The 19,370-nt window shown below is 49.2% G+C and overlaps 1 protein-coding gene across 2 annotated transcripts in view; it reads left to right on the top strand.

Annotated features, from left to right (window-relative positions):
- Positions 1–19,370, top strand: part of USP31 (ubiquitin specific peptidase 31) — an 821,813-nt gene that overhangs the window by 147,592 nt on the left and 654,851 nt on the right. For both annotated transcript variants that reach the window (XM_069647404.1, XM_069647405.1), the window contains exon 3: positions 17,332–17,420. In XM_069647404.1, the coding sequence (XP_069503505.1) occupies positions 17,332–17,420 (89 nt within the window). The remainder of the gene's footprint in view (positions 1–17,331; positions 17,421–19,370) is intronic.

Raw genomic sequence — 19,370 nt, forward strand, 5'->3', positions numbered from 1 at the left:
TCTATAATTCCTAAAGTGTGCACCCTTTGAAACTCTCCACACATGTCCTTTTTAAGGTTATTAACCTTTAAAACCATTCTATTGGTCGCTCTGATATCAGCCCGTAGAGTGAGCGAGTTGCAGGCACTTTCATCCGAGCCACACTTTACCATCTTCCGCAAAGATAGCGTTGTTTTGAAGGTCAAACCTTCTTTTTTGCCCAAAATCATTTCTGATTTTCACGTGTCAGAAAATTGTTATACCTTCTTTCGATCCCCCAGCTCATCCTGGTAAAGAGGAAAGACTACACCGGTTAGACCCTAGAAGAGCGTTAAGCTTTTACATTTCTTGGATGTCGAAGTTAAGATTTGATGACCAACTCCATCGGCTATACAGGACACAAACTAGGTCAGGCTGTTACCAAGCAGACCTTATCTAGGTGGATAATTCTGGCAACGAAAAGACCCCCTTGAAGGTTTAAGAGCTCATTCCACCATGTGCATGGCTACATCTACTGCCTTTCAAAGGGGTGTACCATTTTTAGAAACACTTATGAAGCGGCAACGTGGTCTTCAATCCACACATTCATAAAGCTTTATTGCCTGGATTCTTCCCTTGGTCAGGATGGTACTTTTGGCAAGGCAAACTCACTCTGTCCATGAAAATATATGAAATCTAATTCTACTCCCTCCTCCAAACCAAATACTGCCTTGGAAGTATGTCAAAGATGAGGAATACGTGGGAGGACACAATCCATTCGAAGAACAAGTTACTTATCCATGTTAACTTTCTTTCGACTGGATGTTCCTCCCACATATTCCTCATCGCCCTCCCATCCTACCCATCAGTAGAATTTCCCATGCTATTATAGCTTCTGTTCCATCAAGGCTTATGGCCACTCCCGTGTTTTAAGGGTATCTCTGCTGCTAAAGGGGGGGGAAAAACAGAACTGAGGCCAATGGGCACTGCGCATGCTGTATACACCTTCGATTACATCATCCTCGACGGAGGCCTTCGAGGGACAATACAATTGATGGACAGCGCCCTCTGCCAAAAATTATTAGCTGAAGCAGCTGAAGCTGAACAAGTGTCAAAGATGAGGAATACGTGGGAGGAACATCCAGTCGAAAGAACGTTACATGGGGTAAGTAACTCTTTCTGTTAGTGATTTCCTCTGTTAGTTTGTTTTCTTTTCCATAGTGCTAGGGAATAAAGATTGTCTGTCACCTGACCCACAACTATCTCCCTGATAAAACGTGTGCAACAATTAAGAACTAAAAATAACTATTTGCTTGATTGCAGCTTAAGCTGGACATGACATGCTGTGCTGTAGTTCTAGGTGGCTACGCTGCTTTTTAACAAGTAGTCTTTATTCCACTGTTGTAGTGCACCATTCTTTCTGCAGAGGAGTGCTTCATTATTAAAAGTACAGCTCAGTGATGGTGGTGGGACAATAATACATTTCTAGACCTTGGATCTGAATGACATATGGGTGCCAAATCTGTAATTTCACTCGTGCTGTAGTATTGGTGTTTGGACACCTATTTATCTGTTTAAAGGAATAGTGCGCTCAAAAATGTTATTGTGCTGATCGTTCGGGCAAGTCGTTATAAGCATACGGTGATGGATCGTAAACATGTTTCCAATGCAGTTTACCTTCAGTTTTCCCTCCCTTTTACAAATGCGAAAACGTGTTGGGCGTGGCCATCTTGTGCTAATCTTATCCGTGGATCGATCGCCCTAAATTCAAGTGCTCTCGCAGCAATAAATCAAACACTCGCCCCTGAAGCTGACATCACTAGATGCGTTCGGCTCATTCCACAACGCCAATGCACGTCTCGTTTCAACGGTCTCTGTCTGCAAGTTATTGACGTGTCTCAATGGAAATGGCAGGATGCCGCTTTCCTCAAGAAGCATAAACTGACCCTTTCTGATCAGGCAACACTCTAGGTTCTTAGTCAAGAGTTTCACTGTATTTAGTTTAGATTCCCCGTGGCTTGTTTCTGCTTGGTTGAGCCATCTTACTAGTACGAAGCCCCTGCGTACCGTTACTTACAGTAGCTGAACTGATTTCACCCGTTAACTTGCGTTTTGGTTAATTCTTTGTCGTACAATGTCAACATGCAGCCCTACTCGTACGAGCCTGACTATTCTGAGGAGGTACTGATGGAAAGAGAAGGCTTCTGAAACTATGGGGAATCGGACAATAGTTTGCAAGATCAATCACCCGATAATGAGCCGCAGCTGAGTCGCATGGGAGATGTGTCAACGCGGTGTACCTGCAATCATTGCGAGGTCATGCCAACCAAGGTGGAGAACTGCTGCTGCCGAGAAAACTCTGCATGCTTGCCCTACATAGCCGAAGAAGACACACCACCGCTTTGCAGAGCTGCATGACTTAAGGGCAGCCTGCCTCACAAGGTCTGTGTTGAGGATTATGATGTGCTTATGCACAAACCTCGCAGTAACGAGTAAGTATACTCTAGATGTGATGTAATTTTTACTACCTAGACCATTTGAATTTCATGTTTTACTACTTTCTCCGAATTGTGATCCTATCTGTAGAAATGCAGCTCTACCTTCCCCAGTGAGTTTCTCTTTGTTTCTCTGTGTCTCTTTCCCTCAGCTCGAGCACTGTTCTTGAAAGTCCTGCCATGCCGTTGTTACAATTCTGTAGTATCCTTACCGAAAGAAGGTGCTCTGTGGAGAGCATGAGACCCTGACAAGCCATATCCCAAGTGTACATTAATCTCCATTTAAAATGCCTGTGCCCGCTCAGCCCCAACCCTTCCAGTCTAGAGTCCACCAGCCATCGAATTTTAGATGCACTTTTTGAAGTTTGCTGCTACACTTATCAGGTTCATTCAATGAATATGTATGTTTCTCTTTCTCAGGTGGTACAGGCTGGTGGCCTATCGTTCGTTTACATGGTGGCTTTATGGGAGGCTTGGATACCACAATTGACGAGTAATACCCGCCTGTGTCGTTGGAGCCATTTGCCACAAATTCACCAGTAACAGTGGACAGGGCAGGGGATTTTCTCACACTGTACTTCAACCTCAAGTATACAATGTATAGTTTGTTGGTGCCTTCGACATCACTAAAATAAAATAAATCTGAGTAAATAAGGATATTTTTTGAGTTTTTCAGTGATTCAAGAACCTGCGCAATCAGTGTCCTGCTAGAATGGTTGTTGCCTGGGCGGACTGTGAACAAATGGAGGCACTGCAAATAATTTTGATCTAGCTCCACCCTTTTCATATGATATTTGAAAATAAAATACAAAATAGGCACAGAGTGCAGAGGCACAGAGTGCAGACGCACACAGGGAAATGTGGACAGTATCCATTAGCCCAGTCCAGCCTTGATTGGTGCACTTTTGCGCTCGCCTTGTCCCCATCCATCGCCTTCCAGTTTCAATGACTTTTCACACCTATGACCGTGCGCTTCAAAGGGGGTGAGGTGGATGTGACGGCTTGAGTTGTCAAACGCAATGTTCACTTCAAAGACATCTGCCGCACATTCACCATTGTCCACATGGCCTCCCTAGACCCTGTGTCTCCAAACTCCCCTCTTCAAAGCCAAGCCCCTGCTATCAACAAACGTGTGTGTCCCTTCAGCATTGTTCCGGCCTTTTCTCACTTGCATCCTGCCCATCCACCCAACCTACCAGTATCAAAGGCATGTTGCACCTATGACCGTGCGCTCCCAAGGGGGCGGGGTGGGTGTGACCGCTCGAGTTGTCAAACATTGACAACCAGGTTTGCATTTGTTACAAGCCTGTCCCTATTGCCCTATATGCTGCACGAGTAGGCATATGCCTGTGCGCTGGAAAGGCAGCAGGGTGGGTTCATATGGCAGATGGGAACCATTGAGATGGAGGCAGAGTGGGTGTCTATGAACCCGTCATCCATTCACATACACTCCCACTTCTTTAAGCCTTTTTAAACACCTTGAGATCTACCTTGAGAACATCTGGGAGATCTCCTAGGTATATCGTCATCAAGCTACCTGTTCACTGGATACTTGTTCCTCTGCTTGCTGAATCTGCTCATCTGTTTGCCAAAGTAAGGGTAAGTAACAAATTACTTCCCTATGTTCATCGAAAGTTAGTATAAACGTTTGTGATTTTCATGTATCTCAAAGACTTATGCATTAGCGATTAGTTCAGGTATTTTCTTCTCTATAACTACCACAATTCATCACTGTGCGTTGTAGTAGAATGTGTAGTATAAACATTGTATAATAAAGTTGTCGCAGAGTTCATTGGGCTACATCACAGCTTTTCTGTCTTTATTCTAATTAATCTTCAAAGATCTATCTCTGGTGCAAATTGCTTTATTCACATTCATCCTGGGTTATTTGTGCTAATAGTTCATATTCCTTTATACAGATCTCACAAACTTTTCAAGAATGCCATCATACGTGGTTGTCGGTTGCACTTCTGCAAGCCACGTCAAAGATCTGGGTACTATTCTACACCAGGAATAAGTGTGCAGGCCCCCCAAAGGATGGGGCCTGCAGGTTAGGACCCCCCCTGGGGGGGGGCGCTGATCATCTGCCCCCAGGGAAGGGAGCAAAATGAAAGCGAAAAAAACAAAAGGGAGATGTGGGTGGGGGTGCGGGCCACTAGCCACCAGGGATTTATTTTTATGGAAAAGGGGTGTGGCCCTCTCCCCCTCACCCCAAGGGGAAATGGGGGGGGGGTAACCCTTGTAGCCCTCCCTGGGGGCAGATATCTGCAATTGGGGTGGGGGTGGAGAGGTGCACCCCCCCTTCACATTACAAAATTCCCCAGCGGTGTAGGGTGCCCCTCAGCCCCCCATATAGTGCAGCCTGCCATTTGAATTGTTTTTTTTGTTTATCAAACTTGCCTTGGCGCAGAGGGGCACATTGGTGTGCCAATCTGGCCCAGAGTGCCCGAACCTTACTGCCCCACCCAGTGGGGGGCCTGTCACACAATTTTTGGTGGCCCTCGGTCCCCCCCGCCACCGCAAATGGATGGAGGGTGCTTCTCATGCAGCTGTTCGTAAGAGGCCTGCATGAGGTGCCCCCTCCACCCATTTGTGGTGAGGGGGGAGAGGGCCACCACAAAATGTCAGACAGGCCCCCCATGGGTGGGGCAGTAGGTTTTGGCACCCTGGGGGTAGAAAGGCACACTATTGGGCCCATCTGCACCAAGGGGAGTTGGGTAACCAAAGGAAAAATGGTAGACAGCATTTTAGGGGGAGCTGTGGGGGCACCACAAACCGACAGGGAATTTTCTAATGGGAAGGGGTGGTGGCCCCCTCATCCTCTACCCACAATGGTGTGGGGGCCATGTCATGCAGCCCTCCCTGGGGGCAGATATCTGCTCCTAGGAAGGGACACCTGACCCCAGGGAGGAGTGCAGGACAGCCCCTCCCCCCTTATCTGCTTCCAGGGAAAGCTACATGAGATGCGCCGCCCCTCCAGTTGGGGTGTGGGTGGAGAGGTTCACCCCCCTTCACATTACAAAATTCCCCTGTAGGGTGCCCCTCAGCCCCCCCTAAAGTGCAGCCTGCCATTTTTGTTTACCAAACTTGCCTTGGCGCAGAGGGGCACATTGGTGTGCCAATCTGGCCCCTGGGTGCCCAATCCCTACTGCCCCATCCGTTGGGGGGGGCCTGTCCGACATTTTGGAGTGGGCTTCTCCCCCCACCCCAAATGGAGTGTGGGGGGGAGCACCTCATGCAGCCCTCCCAGGGGGGGGCAGATATCTGCCCGTAGGAAGGAGCAAATGTGTTTTCACTGGGGGATGGGGGCGTGAGGTTCAGTAGACCACCAGGGATGGCTTGCATGGGGGGGGCATGCTTGGAGAGTATGAGTGTAGATTTGTTTTTGCTGGGGTGACTGTAGGTAGCACAATTTTTTTGGTTTTGTTTACAGCTTTTTCTACGCGAGCAGCTGCAACGTTATGTGAGTACTGTTTTTGTTTTTATTATTCTATGGTTGGGGCCCACTGTCCGTGGGGTGGGTGAGATTGGGGCTAGACTGTTGTTGGTGGGGGTGGGAATGGGCCGTCTGGGCAGATATTTTGGTGGGCTGGGACACAATTGCAGGGGCAGGCCACACATTGCCCCACATGCCAGCAGAACATTGGTGTTTCTTTGGGAGCGGATGCCTCCTATGTGGGTTGTCTGTCTGCAAACCCATGCTCCACCTCTGGCTGTGCTACGTTACAGATGTCACCTCCGGGGAGGAATGGGGATCCTGCCTGGGCTCCCTGGAGCTGCCGCTGTGCTTAGGGGACGGTACACCCACATGGTACATGGATGTCCAAGGCCAGGGACATCACCTCCAACCGTCCTGGAGTTGCGGCTGGGCTGCATTAGAGCTTTTCCATTCGAGGAAGTATTGGCACACTGCCGGGACTCCCTGGTAGGAAGAAGCTGTAACGCAGGGCAGCTAGAGCTCCAGCAAAGTCGGCAGTAATATCCCTGGCCTTGGGCACCCTTCTCCCATGTGGGTCTTTGCCGGGGGTTCTGGGTAATAAATTCTGGGCTGCTTCGCGCAAGTCAGACCTCTGTGCATTCCCACGGGTGTCCTCTTTTGGGAAATGCATGGTGTTCCCTGTTTTCCTGCTGTGCCGAAAGGCTTGGGGTTACCAGTGGGTTACCATTTTCCTTTGGTGAGGTACCTTTTTCGTCGGGACACCTGTGGAAACGTGGGAAGATAGACCATGTGTTGTCGGCGGCGTGTTTCGGTGGGTGAGCTGAGTGAAATGTGCGTAAATTCAGGTTTTTTTTTGCCACATTTCGGACTTTGCCGTGCTCTCTGGGTAATACATTTTGGGCTGATTTGCTTAAGTCAGACCTGTGCATTCCCACGGGTGTCCTCTTTTCGGAAATCCATGGGGTTCCCTGTTTTCCTTGGTGGCTCGGACACCCTAGGGCCATATCTGTATGGTGCGCACTTCTGAAAAAATCGTGAAATTCAGCTGTCGGAAAAGACTTGGGGTTAGCCGCGTCTTTGGGTCTCCCCTTTGCCCCCAGGTAGGTGCACCCACACATGTGAGGTACCGTTTTTGTCAGGAAACCTGTGGGAACGTGGGAAGGTTTGACATTTGTTGTGTTTGCGTGGTTTTCATATCATTTCGATCCATTTACTGCTGCCCTTTGTCACACAACCCTTTCATTTCCCAAATGGGACCTACATTTTGTCGCTGCTTTAGGCACCATACACTTTTGTAAACTGCACAAGTCACCTACCCTTGAAAAGGTCTGCCTGTGGTCTTTCAAAAAATGTATGCTTGCCCTTCCTCACCACATTGGTTTTCCTGATTTACAGATGCGAAGTACGTCTGTTCAGGACATAAGCATAAAACTCCTGCGTACTACGGCTCAGATTCTTGGCTTGTGGTATTGCTTGTGTGATTTCTTAACTGCAAGAGTTGGGGGGAATGTAGCAGAGCATTGTTTTTCTCAAAATTCATAGAATCCATTGCTGTACCAGGCCAACCATGTCCACCACATACCTTTTTTTAAAATTATTTATTTATTTTCATTTTCCTGCTTTTTCCCCAAAATATGGACTTTTCCCCTACCTAGCTGTTGCCTGGCCTGCGCAAATCACCCCTTCCTAAAGTTGGAATTTTGACTACTTTTCAGAAATGTATGCCTTTCTGTCCTCCAAATGCTTTCCTACCCTTTTCTTCCATTCCGTCCACACATGTCGAATTGGCAAAAATTGCCAAAATCGCCAACCTCTCACAAAACGGTTGATAACCACATCAAAATATTTTTTTTTTTTTCGTTTCCACTCAACTTGTTCTAGAAAGCCAGGAAATTGGGGAATTCAGCACAGCAAACCATTTGTTCCTAGCCCTTACAAGGAAAAAACCACAGGCTTCTTTGTACATCATTTTATTGTCATTTTTTGACAAAACCCAACATTTTCGCCCTTTTTGCTTATTTTCTCCCCCCCCCCCCCCTTTGCTCCTCCCCCCTACAGCAACCTAGGATTCCTGGGTGGCGTTACAACTGCTTACATGTGGGGGGAAAAAAAGGGGCAGAGATCTCATGTAACAAAAAAGTTACAAGGCATTGAATGGCGACATACTGATATCACCAAAAAAGGCTTTGGCCCTGGTGGGGGGGCAAACACCCATGGCACTTAAAGGGTTAAATGTCAGTCCATTTGCAACCATCTTTGGTGGAGCTCCAAAACTTGTGATGGATCTGTAGAAATTCTATTTGATAAATGGCGTTTGTTGATGCAACGTTGTACTAATGTACACGCATTTACCGAAAACCAACATTTCCATCAATGTGTACATGGACAGTTGATGAGCGAGGAGGAATGGAAGAAGTGGTTGGTGCCATGTTCACCTCCACACGAAGCACTTGAAGAGATTGTGTACGATAAAACGCTTTCGAGAGACCTGAAGGGACTCGCCGATTTCTGTCACACTGGAGATTTGGAGGTGTTCCATAATATGTGCCTAAAGTACTGGCCCAAAAGGTTGCACTTTGGTATAGACGGTATGGAGGCGAGAACGAGATTAGTGGTACTTGCCGTATCAATAACATAGGTAGGAATCAAGCAAGAACTTCAGGAAAATTGGGGGTGCCACGTTAGTACAAGGCCTTTACAAAACAAAGCAAACAATGGGTGTTGAAACCAATATACGAGCAAATGGATTTTGAATTTGCCAAAGATCTGACATTGACTGTGGTGGCTATGCATACTCGTGGACTGGAAGCTGATTTTGTTCCTAGGGCCCATACAATGCCACAAAACATTGCAAACGAGCCTTGTCCTCCAAAATCCAAATTTGTCATAATGCTTAGTTCTTGATTCAAATGATTCATAGCTCTCTGTAAAATGCGTTCACATTCACATCTGGAGGTGTTATCAATGCCAAATCTTCAACGCCTCATGCCCCTTCCTGACTTGACACAGACATCCCAAGAAGAACCATTTTTTCTCCAGCATGGGGTCTGGCATGGATTCACATGCTCATGAATATTCCCCGTCGTCAGGCCGGGAATCCTCGGTATAGAAAAAATCAGTATCAGTTTCGTTTCTGATCTGTCTTTCTCAGTAGTAACCAACCACTGGTATCTGGGTCATACTGCCCCCAGCCAATGACTGCCCTCTCCCTAAGCCCCGCCCCTGGCAGCCATCCTCAGATTTTTACTGCACGTTCAAGTGTTGGGAGTCCTCGTGCTCAGCTCTCGAGCTTTTGCTGCGTTTTTGCGCTTTTTTCAGATTTTCTCATTTTTTTGGTTAAATTAGAGCCTCAAGCTCCACCGTTTCTACTTCCGATCAACGGGGATCCTTTTCGGAGTTTCTACGCCCCTCAAAGGTGAAGATTTCGTCGAGTTACGCTTTTGGAGGATTCCAGAAGTTCCGAGGCCTACCCCCGGACATGGCCCAGGAGAAAGGGAGCTCGACGCCCGGGAAGCTGTTCAGGACCTGCCCTGGATGGCAGCTTCAGAACGTTTTCAAGGCGGAATGTCGGAGCTGACCATGAAGGATCGCCACCTCCGTCTCGCCAACTGGCTGGAAGGTAAGAGCCTGCCAGGCGAGAAGAAGAAAAAGAAGTCCGAGCGGTCTTCTAAGTTCTGTGAGGGTGCTCCGGCGACGGGGGCCCAACAAAAGGCTAAGCACCGCGAGTCCGCGGGCACCGGGAGCGCCAAACGGTCAGGCTCCTTGGCTGCCAGGCAGGGCGGATCCTCCTCGGCGCCATAGACCACGAGCCAACGTTCTGGCTCGGGTAAGAGGAAGTCCGAGAACCCGGCGAAGCTTGTGGAGAGGCCTTGGTCGATCTCGAAGATTCCGGCAGAGGGGGAGAGGGAGAGCGAGGCTCGGACCCTCCCCGCAAGGTGAAGGCCCCAGGCGCACAGAAGGTGACGTTGGCCTTAATTCACCCTGCTAAGACCTCGATTGAGGATGTCGCCGTGGCCCTGGCTCAGCCTGTGGAGGCTACACCAGTGGAGGCGCCCTCAGGTACCAGAGTCTCCCTGCCACCACGGAGGGAGTCCTCTTTCAGGCCCATCGAGAAGACCCCCACGAAGTCCTCATTGGAAAGGGTGGGGGAGGGGTTGGTGGCCATCGTGGATACGGACACGACCTCTGAAGAGGAGCTCATCCAAGTCGTGGAGGAGGACCAGCCCATCGGGAGGGATCCCGACGAGGGCGACGGTGACGCAGACAAGGCTCCTCAAGAGCCCTCGCTCCTGTCGTTTCCGGCGCCGCAGGACACCTCGGCGGCCATTTTGTCAGCCATCCAGTCCTTATGCTCGGAGATAAGGACTAGGTTGCCCCTTCCCCCGACGGAGGTGCCTGAGCCAGACCCGACGGAGGAACCGGAGCAGGACCTTCGGAGAGCCCACCACTTAAGAGGAGGAGGACGCATCCTAGGCCTCCTCTCCCACCTCTGCGGCCTTCTCTGCCTTCCCCCCCGGTCCACTCCCCACGGGGATGATACAGGCATGGACACGACGGGTACGGATGATGACGGAGGCGACGACGGGACGTGTCCCCCGTCGCCCCCTGCCCGGGCGTCCCCGCCTGACGAGATTGGATCCTTCCATGCAATGATTTCCAGGGCATCCGAGCTCTTCCAGCTCTGCCCCGAGGAAAAGAAGGAGGAGGGGTTCCTTTACCAACGGCGCAAGGCTAAAAGGAAGACGGTCCTCGCCGTACCGCTTCTTGATGACATCTGGGATGAGGGGCTCGCCCTCCTCAAGAACCCTGCCACTGCTCCTGCGAAGAGGGACCGGTACGAGAAGAAGTACCGGGTCCCTGACGCTGCCCCCTTGTGCCTTAGGGTGCAACCTACCCCGGACTCGGTCGTTTCGGCGGCGGCCAACAAGAAAGCGGGGGGGGCATCGGCCTCGACTTCAACCTCCCCTCTGGACGGCGAGGGTAGGAAGCTGGATGCGATGGGACGATGGGTCCTCTCATCTGCAGCGACGACCATCAAGGCGGCCAATGCCCTGGCCATCGTAGCCCGCTACGACAGGGAGTTGTGGTTCAAAATCGCCCCTCTGTTGGACTTCCTTCCGGATGCCAAGAGGGCTGAGGCCCTGGAAATCTTGCAGGAAGGTGAGATTGCCTCGGACCACGCCATTACGGTGACAACGGACATCGCCGACACCGGTTTCCGTCAGTTGGGCAACAGCGTTTGCCTGAGACGACGAGAATGGCTCAAGGCGACGGATTTCCGCCAGGATGTTCAGACCAAGGTTTTGGACATGCCTTTCGATGGGAACAACCTTTTTGGCAAGGCGGTTGATGAATCCCTTCAGGCGATCAAGACGGACACGGAGACGGCCCGTGCACTGGGTGTTCTCCAACAGCGACGCCCGTTCTTTCGGAGCTCCGGAGGCAGACAGGGTGCCTTCAAGGGAGCCGGCAGCAGCTCCTCTACGTACCGTCAAGCGGCAAGGTCTTCGTCGCAGGAGGCCTACAGGGGACGCGGCAAGTCAGGTGGACCCCGCCGTTGCCGCCAAGTTGGTCAAGGAGGCCTCCAAGCAAGATTGAACCGACCGTCGGGTCGTGTCCCCGCCGAAGCACCCCGGTGGGAGGCCGGCTGACGAAGTTCGTCGGCGTGTGGGTGTCCATCTCCACCGACCGTTGGGTGCTGGACGCCCTGGCCCTGGGGCACGCCCTCGAGTTCCAGAAGAGGTGCCCCCGCATTCCTCCCGTGGCCAGGAAGGAAAATGTCCCTCAACTGCTGTTGGAAGTAAGGGCGATGCTCAGGAAAGGTGCCATCAAGCTCGTCCCGAAGAGGCTTCGGGGCTCCGGAGTTTACTCAAGATACTTCCTCGTGAAGAAGAAGAAAGGAGGATGGCGTCCCATCCTGGACCTGCGACGACAAAACAAATACATCAAGGCACAGAAGTTCCGGATGGTCACCCTGGGACAGCTGGAGGAGGGCGATTTCCTGTCGTCATTGGACTTGGAGGATGCTTACTTCCACATCCCTATTCTAAAGAGACACCGAAAGTTCCTCAGGTTCGTGGTTAAAGGGCGGCACTACCAGTTCAAGGCCCTCCCGTTCGGATTAAAATCGGCGCGCAGGGTATTCACCAAGTGCCTAGCACCGGTGGCAGCGCGGTTGCGCCTGCAGGGGATCCACGCCTACCCCTACCTGGACAACTGGCTCATACGGGCAAGGACAAGGGAGCTCGCCGTGGAACACACTGCGAAGACCGTCCAGCTGCTCATGGACCTGGGGTTCTCCATCAACTTTCCAAAATCCCACCTCGTCCCGTCGCAAGACACGGCGGGCCTCACCGTCGGAGGAAAGGATCAGGACCATCCTAGGAAAGGTGCAACGTCTGCTGGCCACGGATGTGGCCAGAGTGAGGTCTATCAAGTCCCTCCTCGGAATGATGTCCTCCTGCATTTATCTGGTGCCCCACTGCAGACTTCGGATGCGGCCCTCGCAAGAATTCCTCGACGCCCACTGGATCCAGACGGGCAGCTTCGAGGACAGCATCCCGCTCGACGAAGCGTTCCGTCAGGCGATACGATGGTGGGGTGTCCGCGCTCATCTGACAGCGGGAACAGGTTTCCTAGCCCCGGCCCACCAGGTGACGGTGACGACGGATGCCTCCCTGGAAGGTTGGGGAGCACACACCGTGGGTCTCCATGCGAGAGGCCTTTGGCTCCCGGAGGAGAAGACTCTCCACATCAACATCTTGGAGCTCCGCGCAGTTTTCTGGGCCCTCAGGTCCTTCCTTCCGTCCCTCAAGGGCAAGGTGGTGAGGATCTTCACCGACAACACCACCACAATGTTTTACATTCGGAAGCAGGGCGGAACCAGATCCCTTGCCTTGTCCAAGGAAGCCCAGGATCTGTGGCATTGGGCCGTCGCCCAAGGGATGTTTCTGGTACCCTTTCATCTGGCAGGGATAAAAAACACCATTGCCGACTCACTCAGCAGAGAGCTGCGCTCGTGCCACAAGTGGGAACTGCGCCAGGATCAAGTGGACCGACTCTTCCAACGATGGGGCAAACCCCAGATCGATCTCTTTGCGACGGCGGCAAACTCCCAAGTGCCGGAGGTTCGCCAGCAGGTTTCCCCAACCGAGGAGCATGGGCGATGCTTTCTCGTTCCCCTGGGACGGCCTGTTCCTTTATGCATTCCCGCCATTGCCGTTGCTACTCCGGCTCGTCAACCAGCTCAGGAGGTCCCGGTGCAGGATGATCCTCGTCGCACCGGCGTGGCCGAGGCAGATCTGGTTCCCGGACCTTCTGGACTTGTCAGCGTCCACACCATTCAAGCTGCCGACGGACACGGATCTTCTCTCCAGAGAAGGAGGCGCCATTCTTCATCACGAACCAGAGTCGCTGAACTTGCAGGCCTGGCTCCTGCAGCACTAGAGTTCGGAGGATACGACATCCCGGCCGACTGCAGAGAGGTTCTTGCAAAGGCCAGGGCATCCTCAACTCTCAAGTGCTACGGACATAAATGGAAGAGGTTCTCTGTCTGGTGCCGTGCACAGAAGATTAACCCTCTGTGGATTATGGCCCCTCAAGTATTGCCGTACCTATTGTCTTTGGCCAAGGCTGGCCTATCTCACGCTTCCATCAAGGTACATCTGGCTGCCGTCTCACGTTACACCAGAACTACAGGATGGGCGTCCTTGTGGTCTCATCGTCTGGTGAGGGAATTCATCAAAGGACTGTTCCGATAGTTCCCGCTGGTGAAGGCCCCTGCCCCGGCGTGGGAGCTCAACGTGGTGCTGACCAGGCTCATGGAGGCCCCATTCGAGCCTATGCATTCAGTGCCGTTGAAGTTTCTGTCGTGGAAAACAGCATTCCTCGTGGCCATCACCTCTGCATGACGAGTGGGAGAGATCCAGGCCCTATCTTGCAAGCCTCCATACTTGACTTTTCACGACACGAGGGTGGTGCTGAGGACGCACCCCTCCTTCATGCCCAAGGTGCCATTGGACTTCCACCTCAACGAGCCCTTGGTGTTGCCAGTTTCTTCCCGTCACCGGCTGAGAGGACTTTGCACTCCCTGGATGTAGCTAGAGCGCTGAAGTTCTACGTGGACCGCACGAAGAGATTTCGGAAGACATCACAGCTGTTTGTGAACTTTGGACCTGTGAATCAAGGGAAGGCTCTCTCGAAGACTTCCATTTCCAGATGGCTCTCTGGCTGCATCATGCACTGTCACCGGTTGGCAAGCCGACCGTTGCCAGGCCGTCCGAGAGCCCATTCGACCAGAGCGATCGCTGCTACTACGGCGTTCCTGTCTGGTGTGCCTCTGCTCGACATCTGCAGGGCTGCTACGTGGAGGTCGACGCACCCCTTCACGAGATTCTACTGCGTCGACCGGGATTCCAGGGAGGAGTCCAGAGTCGGCCAGGCAGTGCTGCGCAACCTGTTCGCCTAAGGTGAGCCTGGTGAAGAGGTAAGAGTTGCTTAATGTTGAGTTGTTGTATTGCTTGATATTGAGCCTTTTGCCACCTCCCGTGGTTGTGCATGTGTATACTGCTATGTATTCTTATACTCGTGAGCATGTGAATCCATGCCAGACCCCATGCTGGAGAAGGAACAAGTTACTTACCTGTTGTTCTCCAGCATGGGTCTGGCATGGATTCACATGCGAACCCTCCCGCCTACCCCTCTGCAGCTCTTCACTTGGTCATACTGCCACTTTGCGTACTATCAAATCTGAGGATGGCTGCCAGGGGCGGGGCTTAGGGAGAGGGCAGTCATTGGCAGGGGGCAGCATGACCCAGAGACCAGTGATTGGTTACTACTGAGAAAGACAGATCAGAAACGAAACTGATACTGATTTTTTCTATACCGAGGATTCCCGGCCTGATGACGGGGAATATTCATGAGCATGTGAATCCATGCCAGACCCATGCTGGAGAACAACAGTTACATGTAAGTAACTTGTTCCTTTATTCACCAGTACGATCATGCACTTTCACCAGCTATTGCCATTTTAAAAACATGTTGAAACTGCTCAGGGATGTGTTATGTCATCTGTGTTGCATGATTATAACAGAGGGCTGACCCAGGCGCCTTTTGGAAGGACAGATCTCCAGTAATGGGATCACACACAGTGTCTGTACATGCACCGTTCATTGGTAAGACAGTGTACATAACAGTATTACATAGTGGGCGGAAGGCTACAATTGTGTTTTTTGTGCTCATCTGTCTATTGTTTGTAGCGTGTGTAAGCTAGGATCATCTCTCCATGTAGATAATGCTAAGGTCTATCTAACACTCACAAGTTGCATTGCGAAAGACACAATAATATTCTAGAGCCAGCTACTCCAACAGGTAATCCGCTTGATTAAATGAAACCCTTCTGGAGCAAGGTGAGGTTAGCTATATTTGGAATTTCCTTTGAGAGCTGAGACACTTGTGCGTTGCATCAACACACACAATTTGTGTTTGTAGACAGGTTAACGTGATGTAACATACCTTTACATGGATGTTTCAAGCTCCGATTCCTGTTCAAAAACACTGTACCGCCTCTTTTTTTTAATTTCTATTTTTATTTATTTTTTTATTTTTTTGGCCTTGAATGTTAGGCAGCAATAGCTCAAAGGACATAAATTGTGGGGAATAAAAAAAAAGATACGTTTAACTATATTGAGAGCGGACATGTACCACCAAGTTAGTGTGCAAGTGTGTGATATATCCCGAAATTATGTAAATTCAAGTTTACATAACATTTTTATTGGGATTATAAACGAGTAGGGTGCGGTGCTGTATGCGTAATTAGTAATTGACGGTGTGGTAAACATTGTGCGTGTGCACTGTGATCGCTTTTCGAACAGTAATCTTGCAAGCTTCGTTGCAATAACATTGCTCCGGGGTTCAAGATGAATGCTTGTTAAGTTTGTTCTTCATTTTCTCCATGTGGTTCTCCATCCCATTGGGAGCTATACCTACTTCACAGCACTCAAATTGTACGCAACTGGTGGTCTTTAGTAGTTCACCTTGTTTTCATTCGTGTGTTAAATATTGGTTGTGTTGTGCTTATGATTAGGTTTCAAACAATTATGAGTTATACAGTAACTTGTTATTTAGTAAAATAAAGAACGACTACTGAAATGTATTTTTGTGTTTTGTTCGCAGATACTTTGTACCGTGCTGCCCGTGCCATAGCTTCCAGATGCCAGCAGATGGCTTCTGGAATCAACACTGGATGATTACCATAAGCAGTGTTTTTTTGATCAGCGTTATGTGAGACAATTAATATGGCCCTATATGTCCATTTGCGTTTCTCGCAATACGGAGCAACTTGTCACTATTCATGATGTAAGAAAGCAGAGAAGCAAGAGCGTTGCGCTTTGAAAGTGTAAAAAAAGACATGTCTTCTCCCACACCGAGCACCAAGGTGGGGGGGGGGGTCATTGAACTTTTTTGCTATTGTGCCATATGGCAAGACAAGGACAGAAAAGGACAAAGAACATTGAGCATTCATTGTAATCTGCATAGCTTGAGAGTAATGCGATTGTCGCCAACTCTAACCTGCAAAATTTTTAAATTGTTAGTTTGCTGAAGTTTATAATTTCGTGTGAACATTCTTTGAAAAATAAAAGCACTTGCAACATTGATGACTATTGTTGATGTATCATTGGAATATTCTATACGGAAATGCTACTTGGGGCAAGACAGAGCAGATACGCTCTGTGTGTGGATGTCTTTGATTATCTTGTGTCTATCTTCCTGTTTCTGCGGGCGTGGGTGATGACGTGGCACATTGGGCTGTGCTGGCCACAAACGTAATGAAAATATTTGGAGCAGATTGTTAGGACAAGTGATGTCAACTTTGGGGCGGGTGTTTTGATTTATTGCCGCAAGCGCACTTGAACTTAAGGTGATCGACCAACGGATAAGATAAGCACAAGATGGCCACGCCCAACACATTGTTTTCGCATGTGTAAAAGTGAGGAAAACTTAGATATGATGCATCCGAAACATTTTTACAATTTTCACCATATGCTTAGAACGACTTGCCCGAACGATCGGGACAGTAACATTTTTGAGCGCACTATTCCTTTAATTGTCTGGAATCCCTCCTAATCAGAGTTGCCAACGATTCCAACCAGCAGGGACATGTGGACATTTTGGCCAGAATACTGCAACACTGCATGTCCTGATTGGCTCGAATGGTTTTCATACCAGCCAATTAAATAGGGTTGGTTGGTGGGTGGGACAGAACTCTGTCCAGTCGTTTGTCATATCTGCTCTTGCCCTCACCTGCAATTAAACCAAGGAGAATTCAGATTTCCGTTCTGGTGGTAAATCCTTTGATACCGCTTAAACCTCCGAATTTTGGCCACAGATATCTGATGATGCAAATTCTTTACTAACATAGCCCCATTTGTCATCTTTTAGCCACCATTGGAAGAAGAGCCACCACCGGATGGCCCACCATTTTCAGTTGCTGGGACTTTTGTACAGGAACTTTTCCAAGCCCAATACAGGTAATCGTAATTTTGTGCTGTTGATAATGTCAATTTGCTGTTAATCAACTAATTTCACCTGCATATCAGTTTTGGTAAACCGCCCCCTTAGCTCTATCAAAATGTTTTTAAATCATCTTGTCTGGAAATTCCCCACATTGTCCGTTTCCCAGTCAGCAAATCCCACTTTTTCAAACGCACTGGATGTAAATGGTCTCACTTGCATGGAACTGCTCTGAAACAAGTTGTGTGGTCTGGACCAGACCTTTGGTTTCCCTACTTTAGGATGTTTTGATTGGCACTTTTAAGAAGCTTGAGGATTGAGTATACCCACTTTTAGAAACACATTTTCCCATCATAATGCTGCGATTTTCATGAAATGCCTGCTTCTGCCTGATAACACATTTTATTTGTTGTTTGTGTAGAGAAATTATGTTGCGGTTTTGACTTTTTCTTGGAAATCCTACCTCCCTACCTCCGTACTCTCGTGAGTGCTTGCTAGTGAGTACTGGAACAGAATTTTGCAAGCAAAAAATAGTCAGTCCAGTTGATTGTCAAACTCAGCCTTTCATGCAAGCCTGCACAGCCTTGTCCCTCGTGTCACCGGATTATTCTAACCATTCCTTTTTGCTTTAGCACACGTTGTAGCTTCCAACTTCGGGGTTGCCATGTGCTGAGGATTTTTTCCCTCCTTTTTTTTTTTCTTCTTTCTCTGCTGCGCCAGCGCCACCGTGGGTAAGTCCATCTGCTTAAGCCTGATAATACGCTTCCCTTCCAGCGCAACCTGTTATGGATGCATCACAGCCATAGAGACTCATAGGCCATGCTTGAGTGGTTATGTCCAAGACTTTGAAGAGGTTAAAGTGAAGTCCAAAGTTTCATCTGGGTCTCCAAAAGAAACTAGGTTCTCTTGGACACATGGTGCGGACACGGGTTAACTTGATTGCATGGGCTGTTATTGGCTGGTTTGTACTGAGCTGTGTTTTGTGGAACACACGTCAAAAAGATGATGGCCAGCATGCCAAGGTACTGTAAAATTGTGCCACCCATTGGTGGTAAGGCTGTGATTCTTACAGTGACAACGGCAGCTTCTATAATGTTGGAACCTTGCTTAGCCCCTTTGGGGCCTCCGCCAGTGGCTTCCCTGCCCAAGTCTTCGCTGGCTGCTCTGCCATTTAATTAGACGGGCCTACTCCCAGTCTCTCCAGCTCCCTTTCTCATAACCTCTCACCGCCACGCCTCCCTTTCGGACAATCTATAAGGGTGGGATTGCTGAAGAGGATGCAGACTTGGAATTGCTTTAATCTGCTTGTGTGTTTCACAACAGGGTTTGCGTATCCTGGAATTTCTAGAGTGTCTTTCTGTAGAAAAATGCATCACTCAGCAGCACAGATGTCAGTGGTGCATATCCAAGAGGATGTTTTGGCAGAAGCCATGAAGCTGTGACAGAAACTCTCCCTCTTCAGGGGTGAACAAAGATTGATTTCTGCTACCACCCTCTGCTTGTCTGTCTTGTCACCAGTGCTCCAGATAAGATTTGGAAGTGGGAGTATTTTACTCCCTATTTTTTAAAGTTGGGAGTAAAATGATTATTTAGTGAGTAAAAATTTTTTTACTGGAAAATGGCTTTGTTGTAATAATTGTCTTTGTACCTAGTTATTCATGTACATTAAAAGATTCAGGTTTGCTTCTTCTGATCAGACAGTTATAACAGTTGCTTTCTGTGGTCCTACATGCATTACTCGTCCAAGGCATACATTAGTTTTCAAAAATTGATTAGCAGAGTTTGCTAATTATAATAGTTGTGATTAGCAAACAAATCCATTTGATTAGCAATGTTGTACTATTTATTTATCTTTGCATTTGTTGCAGTGCACTGAACCCTTGGGTATCTAGGCGCTTATTACATTGTGAGACAAAAATAAAATGCAAAGTACAGCGAAAGCAAGAAACAAACTAGAAAGCACGACT

This window comes from Ambystoma mexicanum, chromosome 2q (assembly GCF_040938575.1).
Source record: "Ambystoma mexicanum isolate Mex_15411 chromosome 2q, UKY_AmexF1_1, whole genome shotgun sequence".
NCBI classification, from domain to species: Eukaryota; Metazoa; Chordata; class Amphibia; order Caudata; family Ambystomatidae; genus Ambystoma; species Ambystoma mexicanum.